Consider the following 14,936-nt stretch of genomic DNA (forward strand, 5'->3'; position numbering starts at 1 on the left):
AATGGCAAAATATGATTTTCAGGGGTAATATTACAAATACTATACACACTGCAACTTTATTTTGTGGACAACATTCGTGCCAGCTGCTGTGCTGGCAGTTCTCCGACTCAATGCAGGGGGCTTAGGGACGGAAGAACATCAACCACAGAGTGACTATCAGGTGTTCATGAAAATATACCTTTCACAAGTCAAAGTAGCCACAGCCACAGTTGCATTGTCTAACGTAAACACCTTATGATGTGTTTTGATGCAGGGCATTGTTTGGGAAGAGATCAGAGGCCCAATGATGATCACAGGAAACAGACAGGTCTACTGGTATTACTAATGGGTTCATTTGTAGTGGGTATTTCCTTTTTTTATTTTATTTAACTAGGCAAGTCAGTTAAGAACAAAACCTTATTTACAATGACGGCCTACACCGGCCAAACCCTGACGACGCTGGGCCAATTGTGCGCCGCCCTATGGGACTCCCAATCACGGCCGGTTGTGATCCTTAGACCGCTGCGCCACTCGGGAGCCCAGGGTTGGATATGAAGGGGTAGGTAATCTACTATTTCCTAGTGTTGGAAATAAGGTGGGCCCGGGCCAGTCAGTGATGCTCGCTATAAAAAGTCAATGTTGCAGTGGTTTACTTGGCCCAGTGGCCCAGGGTTTACTTGGCCCAGTGGCCCAGGGTTTACTTGGCCCAGTGGCCCAGGGTTTACTTGGCCCAGTGGCCCAGGGTTTACTTGGCCCAGTGGCCCAGGGTTTACTTGGCCCAGTGGCCCAGGGTTTACTTGGCCCAGTGGCCCAGGGTTTACTTGGCCCAGTGGCCCAGGGTTTACTTGGCCAAGTGGCCCAGTGTTCAGGATGGCTAGGAGGCTCCTGGCAGCAGGCATGATGATGTTGGCAGGACTCAGGACGGGACACAAGCTCTCAGATGAAAATGGACCGCCAATTTCTCTCTGCTCTCTCTGAGCAGAGTCCTCTCTCACTCTTAGCAGAGTCCTGTCTCTCTCTCTGAGCAGAGTCTCCCTCTCTCTGAGCAGTACTCTTTCTCTCTCTCTCTCTCTGAGCAGTACTCTCTCTCTCTCTCTCTCTGAGCAGAGTCTCCCTCTCTCTGAGCAGTACTCTTTCTCTCTCTCTCTCTCTGAGCAGTACTCTCTCTCTCTCTCTCTCTGAGCAGTACTCTCTCTCTCTCTCTGAGCAGTACTCTCTCTCTCTCTCTCTCTCTCTCTCTGAGCAGAGTCCTCTCTCTCTCTGAGCAGTACTCTCTCTCTCTCTCTCTGAGCAGTACTCTCTCTCTCTCTCTCTGAGCAGTACTCTCTCTCTCTCTGAGCAGTCCTCTCTCTCTCTCTCTGAGCAGTACTCTCTCTCTCTCTCTCTGAGCAGAGTCTCTCTCTCTCTGAGCAGTACTCTCTCTCTCTCTCTGAGCAGTCCTCTCTCTCTCTCTCTCTGAGCAGTCCTCTCTCTCTCTCTCTCTCTCTCTCTGAGCAGTCCTCTCTCTCTCTGAGCAGTCCTCTCTCTCTCTCTGAGCAGTCCTCTCTCTCTCTCTCTGAGCAGTCCCCTCTCTCTCTCTCTGAGCAGTCCTCTCTCTCTCTCTCTCTCTCTCTTTCTCTCTGAGCAGTCCTCTCTCTCTCTCTCTGAGCAGAGTCTCTGGAACTATCTGGAGGGTTTTACCATTGGCCCGCCGCCAGTCACACTTACATACTTCAATAAGGTGAGGTAATCCCTGTAGTCCTTCACAGTAGTATCAAAAGGTGGGAGAGTCTTCACAGTAGTGTCAAAAGGTGGGGAGAGACTTCACAGTAGTGTCAAAAGGTGGGGAGAGACTTCACAGTAGTGTCAAAAGGTGGGGAGAGACTTCACAGTAGTGTCAAAAGGTGGGGAGAGACTTCACAGTAGTGTCAAAAGGTGGGGAGAGACTTCACAGTAGTATCAAAAGGTGGGAGAGTCTTCACAGTAGTGTCAAAAGGTGGGGAGAGACTTCACAGTAGTGTCAAAAGGTGGGGAGAGACTTCACAGTAGTGTCAAAAGGTGGGGAGAGACTTCACAGTAGTGTCAAAAGGTGGGGAGAGACTTCACAGTAGTGTCAAAAGGTGGGGAGAGACTTCACAGTAGTGTCAAAAGGTGGGGAGAGACTTCACAGTAGTGTCAAAAGGTGGGGAGAGACTTCACAGTAGTGTCAAAAGGTGGGAGAGACTTCACAGCAGTGTCACAGTCCCGGTAAATCTACCAGACAAGCAGGTCATGCAGTCACAAGATCAAACAGTTAATGATATAGCAAAATACATTTTGGAAATCCAGGGGGGACAATTGAAATTCAACACAGGTGCTCCATGACCTGGAAACAAACAGGTGAGAAGTTGGAAGACACAACAATCAATCCTGTTACAGAGTCAACCCGGCCTCCATCATTACCCAATCCTAAAACTACTGCCTTGCTTTGAGCCATCATCTAACATTACAATATAATATAATTATTGTTCACAGAGTCATATATTTTCAAATACTTCAACATGTCCATTCTGTGTTAGAGCGATATGGCATCAATTAAAATAATATATCGCCATGTATTACATCTGCCATAGGCCATTTTGCATGCATTTGTCTTTAAAAAGGGAAGTTGAGTTGATTCTTTTGTCTTGCTGTTTTGCATGTTGACTTTTATGAGATCATCAGTTAAGGTGAAGTGTGACAGACAGACGAGGTTTTGCATCCAGCCACGGACGACGTCCCCACCGGCGTATCGCTAAACACAAGCAATCAACCCTGATAACACTTTCCATTAAACTGTACATTCAAGTATCATTTAACAGGGGTTGTAAAGGGTTTATCAATGCATAATTTTAGACTAATAATTAATTATTATTATGTTGTTTAGAAATTATTTATATAGCTTCACTAATGATTATTTGTCCATAAACTGCTTAAACCTAAACCAATGTTCAAAGGTTGTAAAGGATTTATAAGTTGTTTTAGACAGTTAATTATTATTTCATGTGTAGTTCATAAATCATTAATACGTTAACTCTATTATAACTGTATATGAACTAGTCTATAAACGTAAAGTGTTCCCATCCAACGCTACCAGCTCCTGAACAGCTCATAGTAAATGTGTTTATTGTCCTCCTCCTCCTCCTCCTCATCATGGTACACTTTAGTAGGACCATCCTGTGTTTACTTCAGTAGGATCATCCTGTGTTTACTTCAGTAGGATCATCCTGTGTTTACTTCAGTAGGATCATCCTGTGTTTACTTCAGTAGGATCATCCTGTGTTTACTTCAGTAGGATCATCCTGTGTTTACTTCAGTAGGATCATCCTGTGTTTACTTCAGTAGGATCATCCTGTGTTTACTTCAGTAGGATCATCCTGTGTTTACTTCAGTAGGATCATCCTGTGTTTACTTCAGTAGGATCATCCTGTGTTTACTTCAGTAGGATCATCCTGTGTTTACTTCAGTAGGATCATCCTGTGTTTAGTTCAGTAGGATCATCCTGTGTTTACTTCAGTAGGATCATCCTGTGTTTACTTCAGTAGGATCATCCTGTGTTTACTTCAGTAGGATCATTTTACATTTGTGCACCAGTTGTTGTTTACAAATATACACAGACCGCCACCCCTTGTCTTACCGGAGTCAGCCGTTCTATCCTGATAATCCTGTGTTATGCCACCATTTCACTACTAGAGTATTATAGCAACTGACAGGGATTTGCAATCCATTCCAGTGTTACATTTAATTCCATACCAGCGTTCCATTCCAGTTCCATGCCAACGTTCCATTCCAGTTCCATGCCAGCGTTCCATTCCAGTTCCATGCCAATGTTCCATTCCAGTTCCATGCCAGCGTTCCATTCCAGTTCCATGCCAGCGTTCCATTCCAGTTCCATACCAGCGTTCTATTCCAGTTCCATGCCAGTGTTCCATTCCAGTTCCATGCCAGCGTTCAATTCCAGTTCCATACCAGCGTTCCATTCCAGTTCCATGCCAACGTTCCATTCCAGTTCCATGCCAGCGTTCAATTCCAGTTCCATACCAGCGTTCCATTCCAGTTCCATGCCAACGTTCCATTCCAGTTTCATGCCAGCGTTCCATTCCAGTTTCATGCCAGCGTTCCATTCCAGTTCCATGCCAGCGTTCCATTCCAGTTCCATGCCAACGTTCCATTCCAGTTCCATGCCAGCATTCCATTCCAGTTCCATGCCAGCGTTCCATTCCAGTTCCATGCCAGCGTTCCATGCCAGAATTCCATTCCAGTTCCATTCCAGTGTTAAATTTAATTCCATACCAGCGTTCCATTCCAGTTCCATGCCAACGTTCCATTCCAGTTCCATGCCAGCGTTCCATTCCAGTTCCATGCCAATGTTCCATTCCAGTTCCATGCCAGCGTTCCATTCCAGTTCCATGCCAGCGTTCCATTCCAGTTCCATACCAGCGTTCTATTCCAGTTCCATGCCAGTGTTCCATTCCAGTTCCATGCCAGCGTTCAATTCCAGTTCCATACCAGCGTTCCATTCCAGTTCCATGCCAACGTTCCATTCCAGTTTCATGCCAGCGTTCCATTCCAGTTTCATGCCAGCGTTCCATTCCAGTTCCATGCCAGCGTTCTATTCCAGTTCCATGCCAGCGTTCCATTCCAGTTCCATGCCAACGTTCCATTCCAGTTCCATGCCAGCATTCCATTCCAGTTCCATGCCAGCGTTCCATTCCAGTTCCATGCCAGCGTTCCATTCCAGTTCCATGCCAGCATTCCATTCCAGTTCCATTCCAGTGTTAAATTTAATTCCATACCAGCGTTCCATTCCAGTTCCATGCCAACGTTCCATTCCAGTTCCATGCCAGCGTTCCATTCCAGTTCCATGCCAATGTTCCATTCCAGTTCCATGCCAGCTCTTATCTAGAGCGACTTACAAATAGGCCAGCGTTCCATTCCAGTTCCATGCCAGCGTTCCATTCCAGTTCCATGCCAGCGTTCCATTCCAGTTCCATGCCAGCATTCCATTCCAGTTCTATGCCAGCGTTCCATTCCAGTTCCATGCCAGCGTTCCATTCCAGTTCCATGCCAGCGTTCCATTCCAGTTCCATGCCAGCGTTCCATTCCAGTTCCATGCCAGCGTTCCATTCCAGTTCCATGCCAGCGTTCCATTCCAGTTCCATGCCAGCGTTCCATTCCAGTTCCATACCAGCGTTCCATTCCAGTTCCATGCCAGCGTTCCATTCCAGTTCCATGCCAACGTTCCATTCCAGTTCCATGCCAGTGTTCCCTTCCAGTTCCATGCCAGTGTTCCATTCCAGTTCCATGCCAGTGTTCCATTCCAGTTCCATGCCAGTGTTCCATTCCAGTTCCATGCCAGCGTTCCATTCCAGTTCCATGCCAGTGTTCCATTCCAGTTCCATGCCAGTGTTCCATTCCAGTTCCATGCCAGCGTTCCATTCCAGTTCCATGCCAGTGTTCCATTCCAGTTCCATGCCAGCGTTGTCTGCAGCACTCTTCAGTGTAGTATGCTTGTGTTTAGGTTTTTTAAATCCTGGATCCTACATTCCCTGACAGAGGCAGAGCTATTATGTTGAATGATCATCCTCTCCTGTCCTCTCTCTGTCTCACAGAAGTGTCTAGACCTAGAAAGTATTGAGAAAATGAGTACTCTTTGTAATGCAAAGACAGGAGACGTGTCCATAGAAAGACAGGAGACGTGTCCATAGAAAGAACATGAGCAGCTTATGGGAAAATAAAATGACTAGGGCCGTCAAATGATTAAAACATTTAATCAAGTTAAACGTAGGATTTGATGTGATTAATCACAATCAATCACAAATTCAGAATTTGCTCAAATTGAGATGTAATTTAAGATTTTTTATACAAAAAAGGTATGGTATATGAATAATATATAGATAATATATCATATTATATACAGTAGGGTATATGATAATACACTGAACAAAAAAATGTAATGTGAAGTGTTGGTCCCATGTTTCATGAGCTGAAATAATAGATCCCAGAAATGTTCCATACACACAAAAAGCTTATTTCTCCCAAATTTGGTGCATACATTTGTTTACCTCCCTGTTAGTGAGTATTTCTCCTTTGCCCTGATAATCCATCCAGCAGGCCGCGACCGGGAGACTCATGGGCGGCGCACAATTGGCCCAGCGTCGTCCAGGGTAGGGGAGGGAATGGCCGGCAGGGATGTAGCTCAGTTGATAGAGCATGGCGTTTGCAACGCCAGGGTTGTGGGTTCGCTTCCCACGGGGGGTCAGTATAAAAAAATTAATAAAAAAATTCACTAACTGTAAGTCGCTCTGGATAAGAGCGTCTGCTAAATGACTAAAATGTAAATGTAATGTAAATGAAAGCTGTGGCATATCAAGAAGAACATTAAACAGCATGATCATTACACAGGTGCACCTTGTGCTGGGGACAATAAAAGACAACTCTAAAATGTGCAGTTTTGTCACACAACACAATGCCACAGATGTCTCAAGTTTTGAGGGAGCGTGCAATTGCCATGCTGACTGCAGGAATGTCCACCAGAGCTGTTGCCACATAATGTTAATGTTAATTTCTCTACCATTTCTCTACATCAATTTAGAGAATTTGGCAGTGTGTCCAACCGGTCTCAGAACCGCAGACCACGTGTATGGCGTCGTGTAGGCGAGCAGTTTGCTGATATCAACGTTGTGAACAGAGTGCCCCATGGTGGCAGTGGAGTTATGGTACGGGCAGGCATAAGCTACAGACAATTAACACAATTGCATTTTATCAATGGCAATTTGAATGCACAGAGATACCGTGACGAGATCCTGAGGCCTATTGTCGTGCCATTCATCCGCCGCCATCACCTCATGTTTCAGCATGTTAATGCACGGCTCCATGTCACAAGGATCTGTACACAATTCCTGGAACCTGAAATATCCAGGTTCTTCCATGGCCTGCATACTCACCAGACATGTCACCCATTGAGCATGTTTGGGATGCTCTGTTACAGTTCCCATGAGGCAAATGGTAGTCACACCAGATACTGACTGGTTTTCTGATCCACGCCCCTACCTTTTTTTAAAGGTATCTGTGACCAACAGATGCATATCTGTATTCTCAGTCATGTGAAATCCATAGATTAGGGCCTAATTCATTGATTTCAATTGACTGATTTCCTTATATGAACTGTAACTCAGTGTCACGTTCGTTGTATAAAGGATTGGACCAAGGTGCAGCGTGGTATGCGTACATGTTTAATTCATTAAATAAACACTTGACAAAATAACAACAGCAACTGAACGTGACGTTCTAAAGGCTAACAGCAACAAGCCGAAACAGAAACAAAGATCCCACAACTAAAGGTAGGCAACATGGCTGCCTAAGTATGATCCCCAATCAGAGACAACGATGGACAGCTGCCTCTGATTGGGAACCACACCTGGCCAGACATAGAAATAGATAAACTAGAACAACTAGCATTCACACCCTGACCAACATAACTAGAGACATAACAGGCTCTCAAGGTCAGGGCGTGACACTCAGTAAAATCTTTGAAATTGTTGCATGTTGCGTTTAAATGTTTGCTCAGTATATAAAATAATGTACAATATGGTATATGGATAATATATTGATAATACATATGTACAGTATGGTATATGGATAATATATGTGATGTGCAGTATGGTACAGTATATGGATAATACATTTATAATATTTAATATAATGTACAGTATAGTATATTGATAATATATGGATAAGATACACTACTAGTCAAAAGTTTGGACACACCTACTCATTCAAAAGTTTTTCTTTATTTTTACTATTTTCTACATTGTAGAATAATAGTGAAGTGTACAAAGCTGTCATCAAGGCAAAGGGTGGCTATTTGAAGAATCTCAAATATAAAATATATTTTGATTTGTTTAACACTTTTTTGGTTACTACATGATTCCATATGTGTTATTTCATAGTTTTGATGTCTTCACTATTATTCTACAATGTAGAAAATAGTAAAAATAAAGAAAAACCCTTGAATGAGTAGGTGTGTCCAAACTTTTGACTGGTACTGTATCATATAATGTACAGTATGGTATATGGATAATATAATAATAATAATAATGTAATATATATATATATATATATATATATATATATATATATATATATATATATATATATAAAATATATAATATAATGTACATTATGGTAAATGGAGAATATATGGATAATATATTGATAATATATAATATAATTAAGTATCAGACCGTATACCACGGGTATGACAAATCATTTATTTTTTACTAATTACGTTGGTAACCAGTTTATAATAGCAATAAGGCACCTCGGGGGTTTGTGGTATATGGCCAATATACCACGGCTGAGGGGCTGTGTCCAGGTACTCCGCGTTGTGTCGTGCTTAAGAACAGCCCTTAGCCGTGGTATATTGGCCATATACCACACCCCCTAGGGCCTTATTGCTATTATAAACTGGTTACCAACGTAATTAGTAAAAATAAATGATTTGTCATACCCGTGGTATACGGTCTGATATACCATGGCTGTCATCCAATCAGCATTCAGGGCTCGAACCACCCAGTTTATAATGTACAGTATGCTATATGGATAATATATGGATGTTGTATGGATGATGGATCACTCAGCAAGCATTGTAATGTTTTTTTTCTTTGAATTGCCTGGCTGGGCAGTGGGACAGTGGATGCGCAGTGATAATTCAAATGGAACTGTTAACAGGCATTACCCGTGGATTATCATGAATAAACTAATGTTTAACAACCAATCAGTGTCCAGGATCTAAACTAACCATTTTATAATATATGGATATTGTATGGACAATGCATTACTCAACAGGCAGTGACCTATGACCTGTTGTGACATTTTCATTGTTGTGTTAAGTGGTTGAGAGGTTTAATCTGCTGATCCATGATCTGTATCAGAACATGGACCCCGGATGATGGGATCTCACTAAAGCTCAGCTCACCGGTCCTGCCCTGCCCTGTCGATGATCTGAATCAGAACATTATCCCCGGATGATGGGATCTCACTAAAGCTCAGCTCACCGGTCCTTTACGTTAGTCAGTAGTCCCGTGATAATGTAATATTGTGGCTGCTAAAAACACAGACATTTCACTGCCCTGAGGAAGATCCAGGACTGACACATTGCTGCCGTGATCTTCTGTATAAATTAAATAATTTATGATGCAGTAGAGTTGCATTTGTTCCTTTTGTTTTATCTGGTCAATGTTAATCAAAACTATACACTAAAAGTGCCTAATCTATTGATTTTGTTGTCCACAAGTCGGAATAAAAATCCAATGAAATGATAATATGCCTATTTAGCAGACACTTTTATCCAAAGCGACTTAAAGTCATGCGTGCATACATTTTTACGTATGGGTGGTCCGGTAATCGAACCCACTACCCTGGCGTTACAAGCGCCATGGTCTACCAATTGAGCTACAGAGGACCACAGCTACAGAGGACCACAGCTACAGAGGACCACAAAATGATTTGTGGAAGACCAAATTATGCTCACATGTTGCTACTTTTGGCAGGTTTTGTTGAATTTTCAGACTTCTCAACGTGGACGGTCGTCTATGATACTGCTCTTCACCAACAGGGGTGATTGATCATATAGAACTACTCAAAGACCCTCAGAAAAGTCAATGTAAAGTCAATGTAAAGTCAATGTAAAGTCAATGTAAAGTCGATGTAAAGTCGATGTAAAGTCGATGTAGAGTCGGTGTAAAGTCAATGTAAAGTCAATGTAAAGTCAATGTAAAGTCGATGAAAAGTCGATGAAAAGTCAATGTAAAGTCAATGTAAAGTCAATGAAAAGTCAATGAAAAGTCAATGTAAAGTCAATGTAAAGTCAATGTAAAGTCAATGTAAAGTCAATGCAAAGCACTACACTAAAAACATCAGCTAACATGCTGGGACGTGGAACTGTCGCTCTGGGGATTAGGATGACATGCTGGGACGTGGAACTGTCGCTCTGGGGATTAGGATGACATGCTGGGACGTGGAACTGTCGCTCTGGGGATTAGGATGACATGCTGGGACGTGGAACTGTCGCTCTGGGGATTAGGATGACAAATAAAAGCATTGCCATGTGTTATTTACATATTTAGCAGACGCTCTTATCCAGAACGACTTACAGGAGCAATTAGGGTTAAGTGCCTTGCTCAAGGGCACATCGACAGATTTTTCACCTAGTCGGCTCGGGGATTAGAACCTGCGACCTTTCGGTTACTGGCACGACGCTCTTAACCACTAAGCCACCTGCCGCCTGTTACGCTGACACCCATCAACAAACAAAAGGATTAAAACCTTTCACTTGACATGTTATGACCCATCTGACCCCACAAAGCCACAAGGTCAAACACAGTTTAATTCCTAAGCTCACATTCATTTTGTAATATTTCTGAACTCTGCCATCAATACTTTTTCCAAGATCATTATCCTTTGAAATACAGATGCATTCAGAATATTGCTTTGCTGCCGTTAACTGACAGCTTTTAAACTTCAACAGAGAAGAGGATTCGTTTGAGGAAATTACAATATTTTTCTTGATAGTTTCTGGTGAAAGCGCTCTATCCAGCGGATCGGATGGGAGTTCTGTAAGATCTTTGTGTGTACTGTAAACCACAAAGACAGAAACTACATACGTTGATTACACAAGATTCTAAACTATGTGATAATACCCAAAGGTTAATATCAGAAAAGTTGATGTAAGAGCCACATTAATACTGCTTCTGTTTTCTTGAATTACTGACCAATTTCATCTCAAACTGGCAGTCTGCTGCCCGTCCTCTGCCCTGTGCTGCCTGCCTTTCCTCTACCCTGCCCTGCCCTGTGCTGCCTGCCTGTCCCCTGCCCTGCCCTGTGCTGCCTGCCTGTCCCCTGCCCTGTTCTGCCTGCCCGTCCTCTGTCCAAGCAATGGTAGTAGTACCAGGTTGGAGTGACAGCTGGAGTGATGTAATGACCCCCGACAGACAAGTTATAAAGAGCAATATCCAGTTCCAGGATTGAGATCAGCTTAGGTAGATTAATGCTCCAGGACACTGACATGTTTGTTGTATAAAACCTGTGTTGATAAACAATGTGTCGTTGCTGTATGTGAAATGAAAGAGTGTAATCTGGCAGATGGCCTGGGGGTCCAAGAGAGAGCTGCTCCACATTAGAGGCCATGCTAGTCCAAGGTTTAGACTTCCTGTGACTCAATGGGATTTCAGATTCCTCCTCATTCCAACAAGAGAGAGGAGAGGAGAGGAGAGGAGAGAGAGAGAGAAAAGTGGGATTATTGCACAGGCTGTTTAATCTATTTATTTTTTTGTAAAATGGAGCTGGCCCTGTGGTTTTAGCATTCGTGTGAAGTGGAGCGACCAAGGGAGCGTCATCCGCCCGCCCCACCAAGCACTACAATCAATGAACGCTAGAGTGCAGGCAGCCTATCAGCTGAGAGTGCCATCGATGCCCTGTGGAGCGTTTCTCTAACGTGCATCGCGCTCAGTCAACTCGACTCACTTCAACCCTTCTGCTGCGCCGCCTTTCTAGAAGCGCTCCCATCCTGTCAGGGAAAGCTTCCCAAGGCTTCTCCAGATCAGATCGCTCTCTCCGCTCAGCCTCGCCAGCCAGCCTGCCAGACGACCGCCAGCCAGACGTTCGAGACACGAAGCCCTTCCTTCTGCCACCAGGACAGACAGCTGTGTCCTCCAAGCCCTAGATGCCACTCAGCAAGGTTTGAGCCCCAATCTTACATCCCGTTTAGTTTCTGCATGATCCAAGCCTTTTGCCGCTGCTCTTTCAGAGAATCATCTCACTTTACCTCTCACTGAACCCAGGATATCTTCTTCTCCTCAGGACATCAGCTAAGTGTGCTCTGTGGCTGAGAGACTAGCGCTCCTGTCCTGTCCTGTCCTGTCCTGTCCCTCTGCAGACATTTGGACTCAGACCAGAGACCCTCTTCTTCTTCTTCGAGTTCCAGAACTCGGCCCGGCCCAAGGTTCTGAAGTCAAGGGTCCCGCTGAAAGAACATCTTCTCTTTTGATTGACACCTCATCTCAGTTCCCAGCATGCCTCACTCCTTCCAGCAGAAGCAAGGTGAGAAGCCTTCCTCTAGTTGTTGGTGTAATATCTCCTCTCTGCTGACATCTCAATGACTTACTTAGGATCTAATTGAGGACACATTTAGCCATCTTCTGTCCACTTTAAATAAAGTGAGAGATGGGCACTTATTGTGTGGATGAGAAACGACAAGACATAGTTGTTTCTGATCAAAGAAACTCACTCAACATGTGTAGACATTATGGATCACTTTCCGATGGAGATGAAATTCATTACATTTAGCGTAAGATGACAGAAAAAATATACATTATGCATTTGATGTGGTTCTAAATACATTAGAGGTTTATGTTTTAGTGCGTGTGTGTGTTTGTGTGTGTGTGTGTGTGTGTGTTTGTGTGTGTGTGTATACTATATGCGTGTGTGTGTTATTAAAACAGTACATGTTGTGTTTCAGCCCAGTGGGGGTAATAAAGATGAATTGATCACTTATAGATCAGCTGCTCTTTGAGAGAGCCAATCTGCAGCGCTGGTATTGACACAACATGGCTTTAGTCCAAATAACCAAAGCGTAAATAGCAATTATCCATTAATTTCACACCTTCTGCATTCGTTTTTATCAGTGCATACAAACAAACACTGTCATTGTTTTATTCAAGAAAAAGGTCTGTTTATTTTTCATTCAGGTTGGTCTTTTGAGTAATGTGTTGTGGAAATATTATACAATGAATGCACCTCAAACACAGATCTTAATAGATGTTTAAAGAAAGGTCAAACATCCATCTGTGTCCCTCAGCCTAATCACATTCATTTCTAATAATATGAGAATTAGCAGAGACTGTAGGAGGAGAGCAGAAAAATCAGTACTTAAATCTGTTCAAATACAACTGTTTTACTCTCTGAACTGTAATTCCTGCTGTAAATAGATTTGTGTCTTTATACAAATTATTCGGAATGTATCACATTCTGGTACATAGTAACTCACATAAATTGAACACCAAGCATCTTTTAACTTTTAAAGATCTCACAGTTCTTTATCTTCTGTGTTTTAAGTGCATAGGTCTGGTGAGGAAATAAAATCAATATTGAATGTTGTTCTCTAAAAGCAAAAATAATGTGCACTTAATTTTAATGTGGATATTGAATTGAGGGGACAGTATTCAAGCTCTTCAGTATTCAAGCTCTTCAGTATTCAAGCTCTTAAATTATATATTAATATTTGAGACTCTTCCTATTATGTTTGTCTGTCTGTCACAACAAATAAGTGTTTCAGTACAGACACAAAAACAGTTTGACAAAGAGATAGGATGTGCTGCAGATACCTTATCCTGATACAAAAATGATTTTGTAAAAAGTTAAATGAAAAATGTCAATTGTAAAATGCAACCATGATCACTAAAATGCAACCATGATCTTTCATGCAATTCATATTTCATATCAAACCTTATTCTTCCTCTTTAAAAAAAAAACATATCAGAACTTGACCTTTAGGGTATTCATTATTGACTAAATTATTTGATCTCACATAAATAATAACTTTATCTTTATTTGACCATAAAATACACTTTAGTGAAATTCTTGTGAGTGTGTGACCTGGTGTTTTTACGTCAGAGGAATAAGTGTCAAGTGACAATCAAAAAAAGATATGATCAGAGGTATAGTCAGTGAGTGACAGAGGAGTGTATCTATATCATGCTGGGCTGAGCAGGTTCGCTGAGGCTCCTTCCTTCTGTCTATCCATCCAGGCACGGCTCTGTGGCCCTGTATACACTCAGCCCACACAGCTGATCTACAAGTGATCTACAACACATTTGACACAGTGGTTGTGATGCAACTGATCTTTTTTGTGACACAACGGAGAGTTTGTCTGCACAAACACTTTTACACAACCATTGTGTAAGCAGTACCTCCACAGCATTTCTGCAGAAACACCTTTGTGTTGGATGTGTTGTACATCAGTTCTAGAAGCTGAGTGTGTACAGGGCCAGAGAGGTTAGTGTCTGAGTGTGTACAGGGCCAGAGAGGTTAGTGTCTAAGTGTGTACAGGGCCAGAGAGGTTAGTGTCTGAGTGTGTACAGGGCCAGAGAGGTTAGTGTCTAAGTGTGTACAGGGCCAGAGAGGTTAGTGTCTAAGTGTGTACAGGGCCAGAGAGGTTAGTGTCTAAGTGTGTACAGGGCCAGAGAGGTTAGTGTCTGAGTGTGTACAGGGCCAGAGAGGTTAGTGTCTAAGTGTGTACAGGGCCAGAGAGGTTAGTGTCTAAGTGTGTACAGGGCCAGAGAGGTTAGTGTCTAAGTGTGTACAGGGCCAGAGAGGTTAGTGTCTAAGTGTGTACAGGGCCAGAGAGGTTAGTGTCTAAGTGTGTACAGGGCCAGAGAGGTTAGTGTCTAAGTGTGTACAGGGCCAGAGAGGTTAGTGTCTAAGTGTGTACAGGGCCAGAGAGGTTAGTGTCTAAGTGTGTACAGGGCCAGAGAGGTAAGTATATGAGTGTGTACAGGGCCAGAGAGGTTAGTGTCTAAGTGTGTACAGGGCCAGAGAGGTTAGTGTCTGAGTGTGTACAGGGCCAGAGAGGTTAGTGTCTAAGTGTGTACAGGGCCAGAGAGGTTAGTGTCTAAGTGTGTACAGGGCCAGAGAGGTTAGTGTCTAAGTGTGTACAGGGCCAGAGAGGTTAGTGTCTAAGTGTGTACAGGGCCAGAGAGGTTAGTGTCTAAGTGTGTACAGGGCCAGAGAGGTTAGTGTCTAAGTGTGTACAGGGCCAGAGAGGTAAGTATATGAGTGTGTACAGGGCCAGATAGGTTAGTGTCTAAGTGTGTACAGGGCCAGAAGGATATGCTCACAGTCATGGTTGTCTTCAGGGGTCAAAAGAAGGGCCTGTAGCCGAGCATGTAGAGTTGAGCCCT

The 14,936-nt window shown here is 43.2% G+C and overlaps 1 protein-coding gene across 3 annotated transcripts in view; it reads left to right on the forward strand.

The window, feature by feature from the left end:
• Positions 1-11,273: 11,273 nt before the first annotated feature.
• LOC121537631 (B-cell lymphoma 6 protein homolog) overlaps positions 11,274-14,936 on the forward strand; it is a 64,278-nt gene continuing 60,615 nt past the window's right edge. Inside the window, exons 1-2 of one of the 3 annotated variants that reach the window (XM_041845215.2) lie at positions 11,275-11,716; positions 11,839-12,078. In XM_041845215.2, coding sequence (XP_041701149.1) covers positions 12,051-12,078 — 28 coding nt within the window. In that variant the 5' untranslated portion in view covers positions 11,275-11,716; positions 11,839-12,050. Of the gene's footprint in view, positions 12,079-14,936 lie in introns of all 3 variants that reach the window. The other 2 variants (XM_045223496.1, XM_041845216.2) reach the window with 2 other exon arrangements.

This window comes from Coregonus clupeaformis, chromosome 11, assembly GCF_020615455.1.
Source record: "Coregonus clupeaformis isolate EN_2021a chromosome 11, ASM2061545v1, whole genome shotgun sequence".
Classification (NCBI taxonomy): domain Eukaryota; kingdom Metazoa; phylum Chordata; class Actinopteri; order Salmoniformes; family Salmonidae; genus Coregonus; species Coregonus clupeaformis.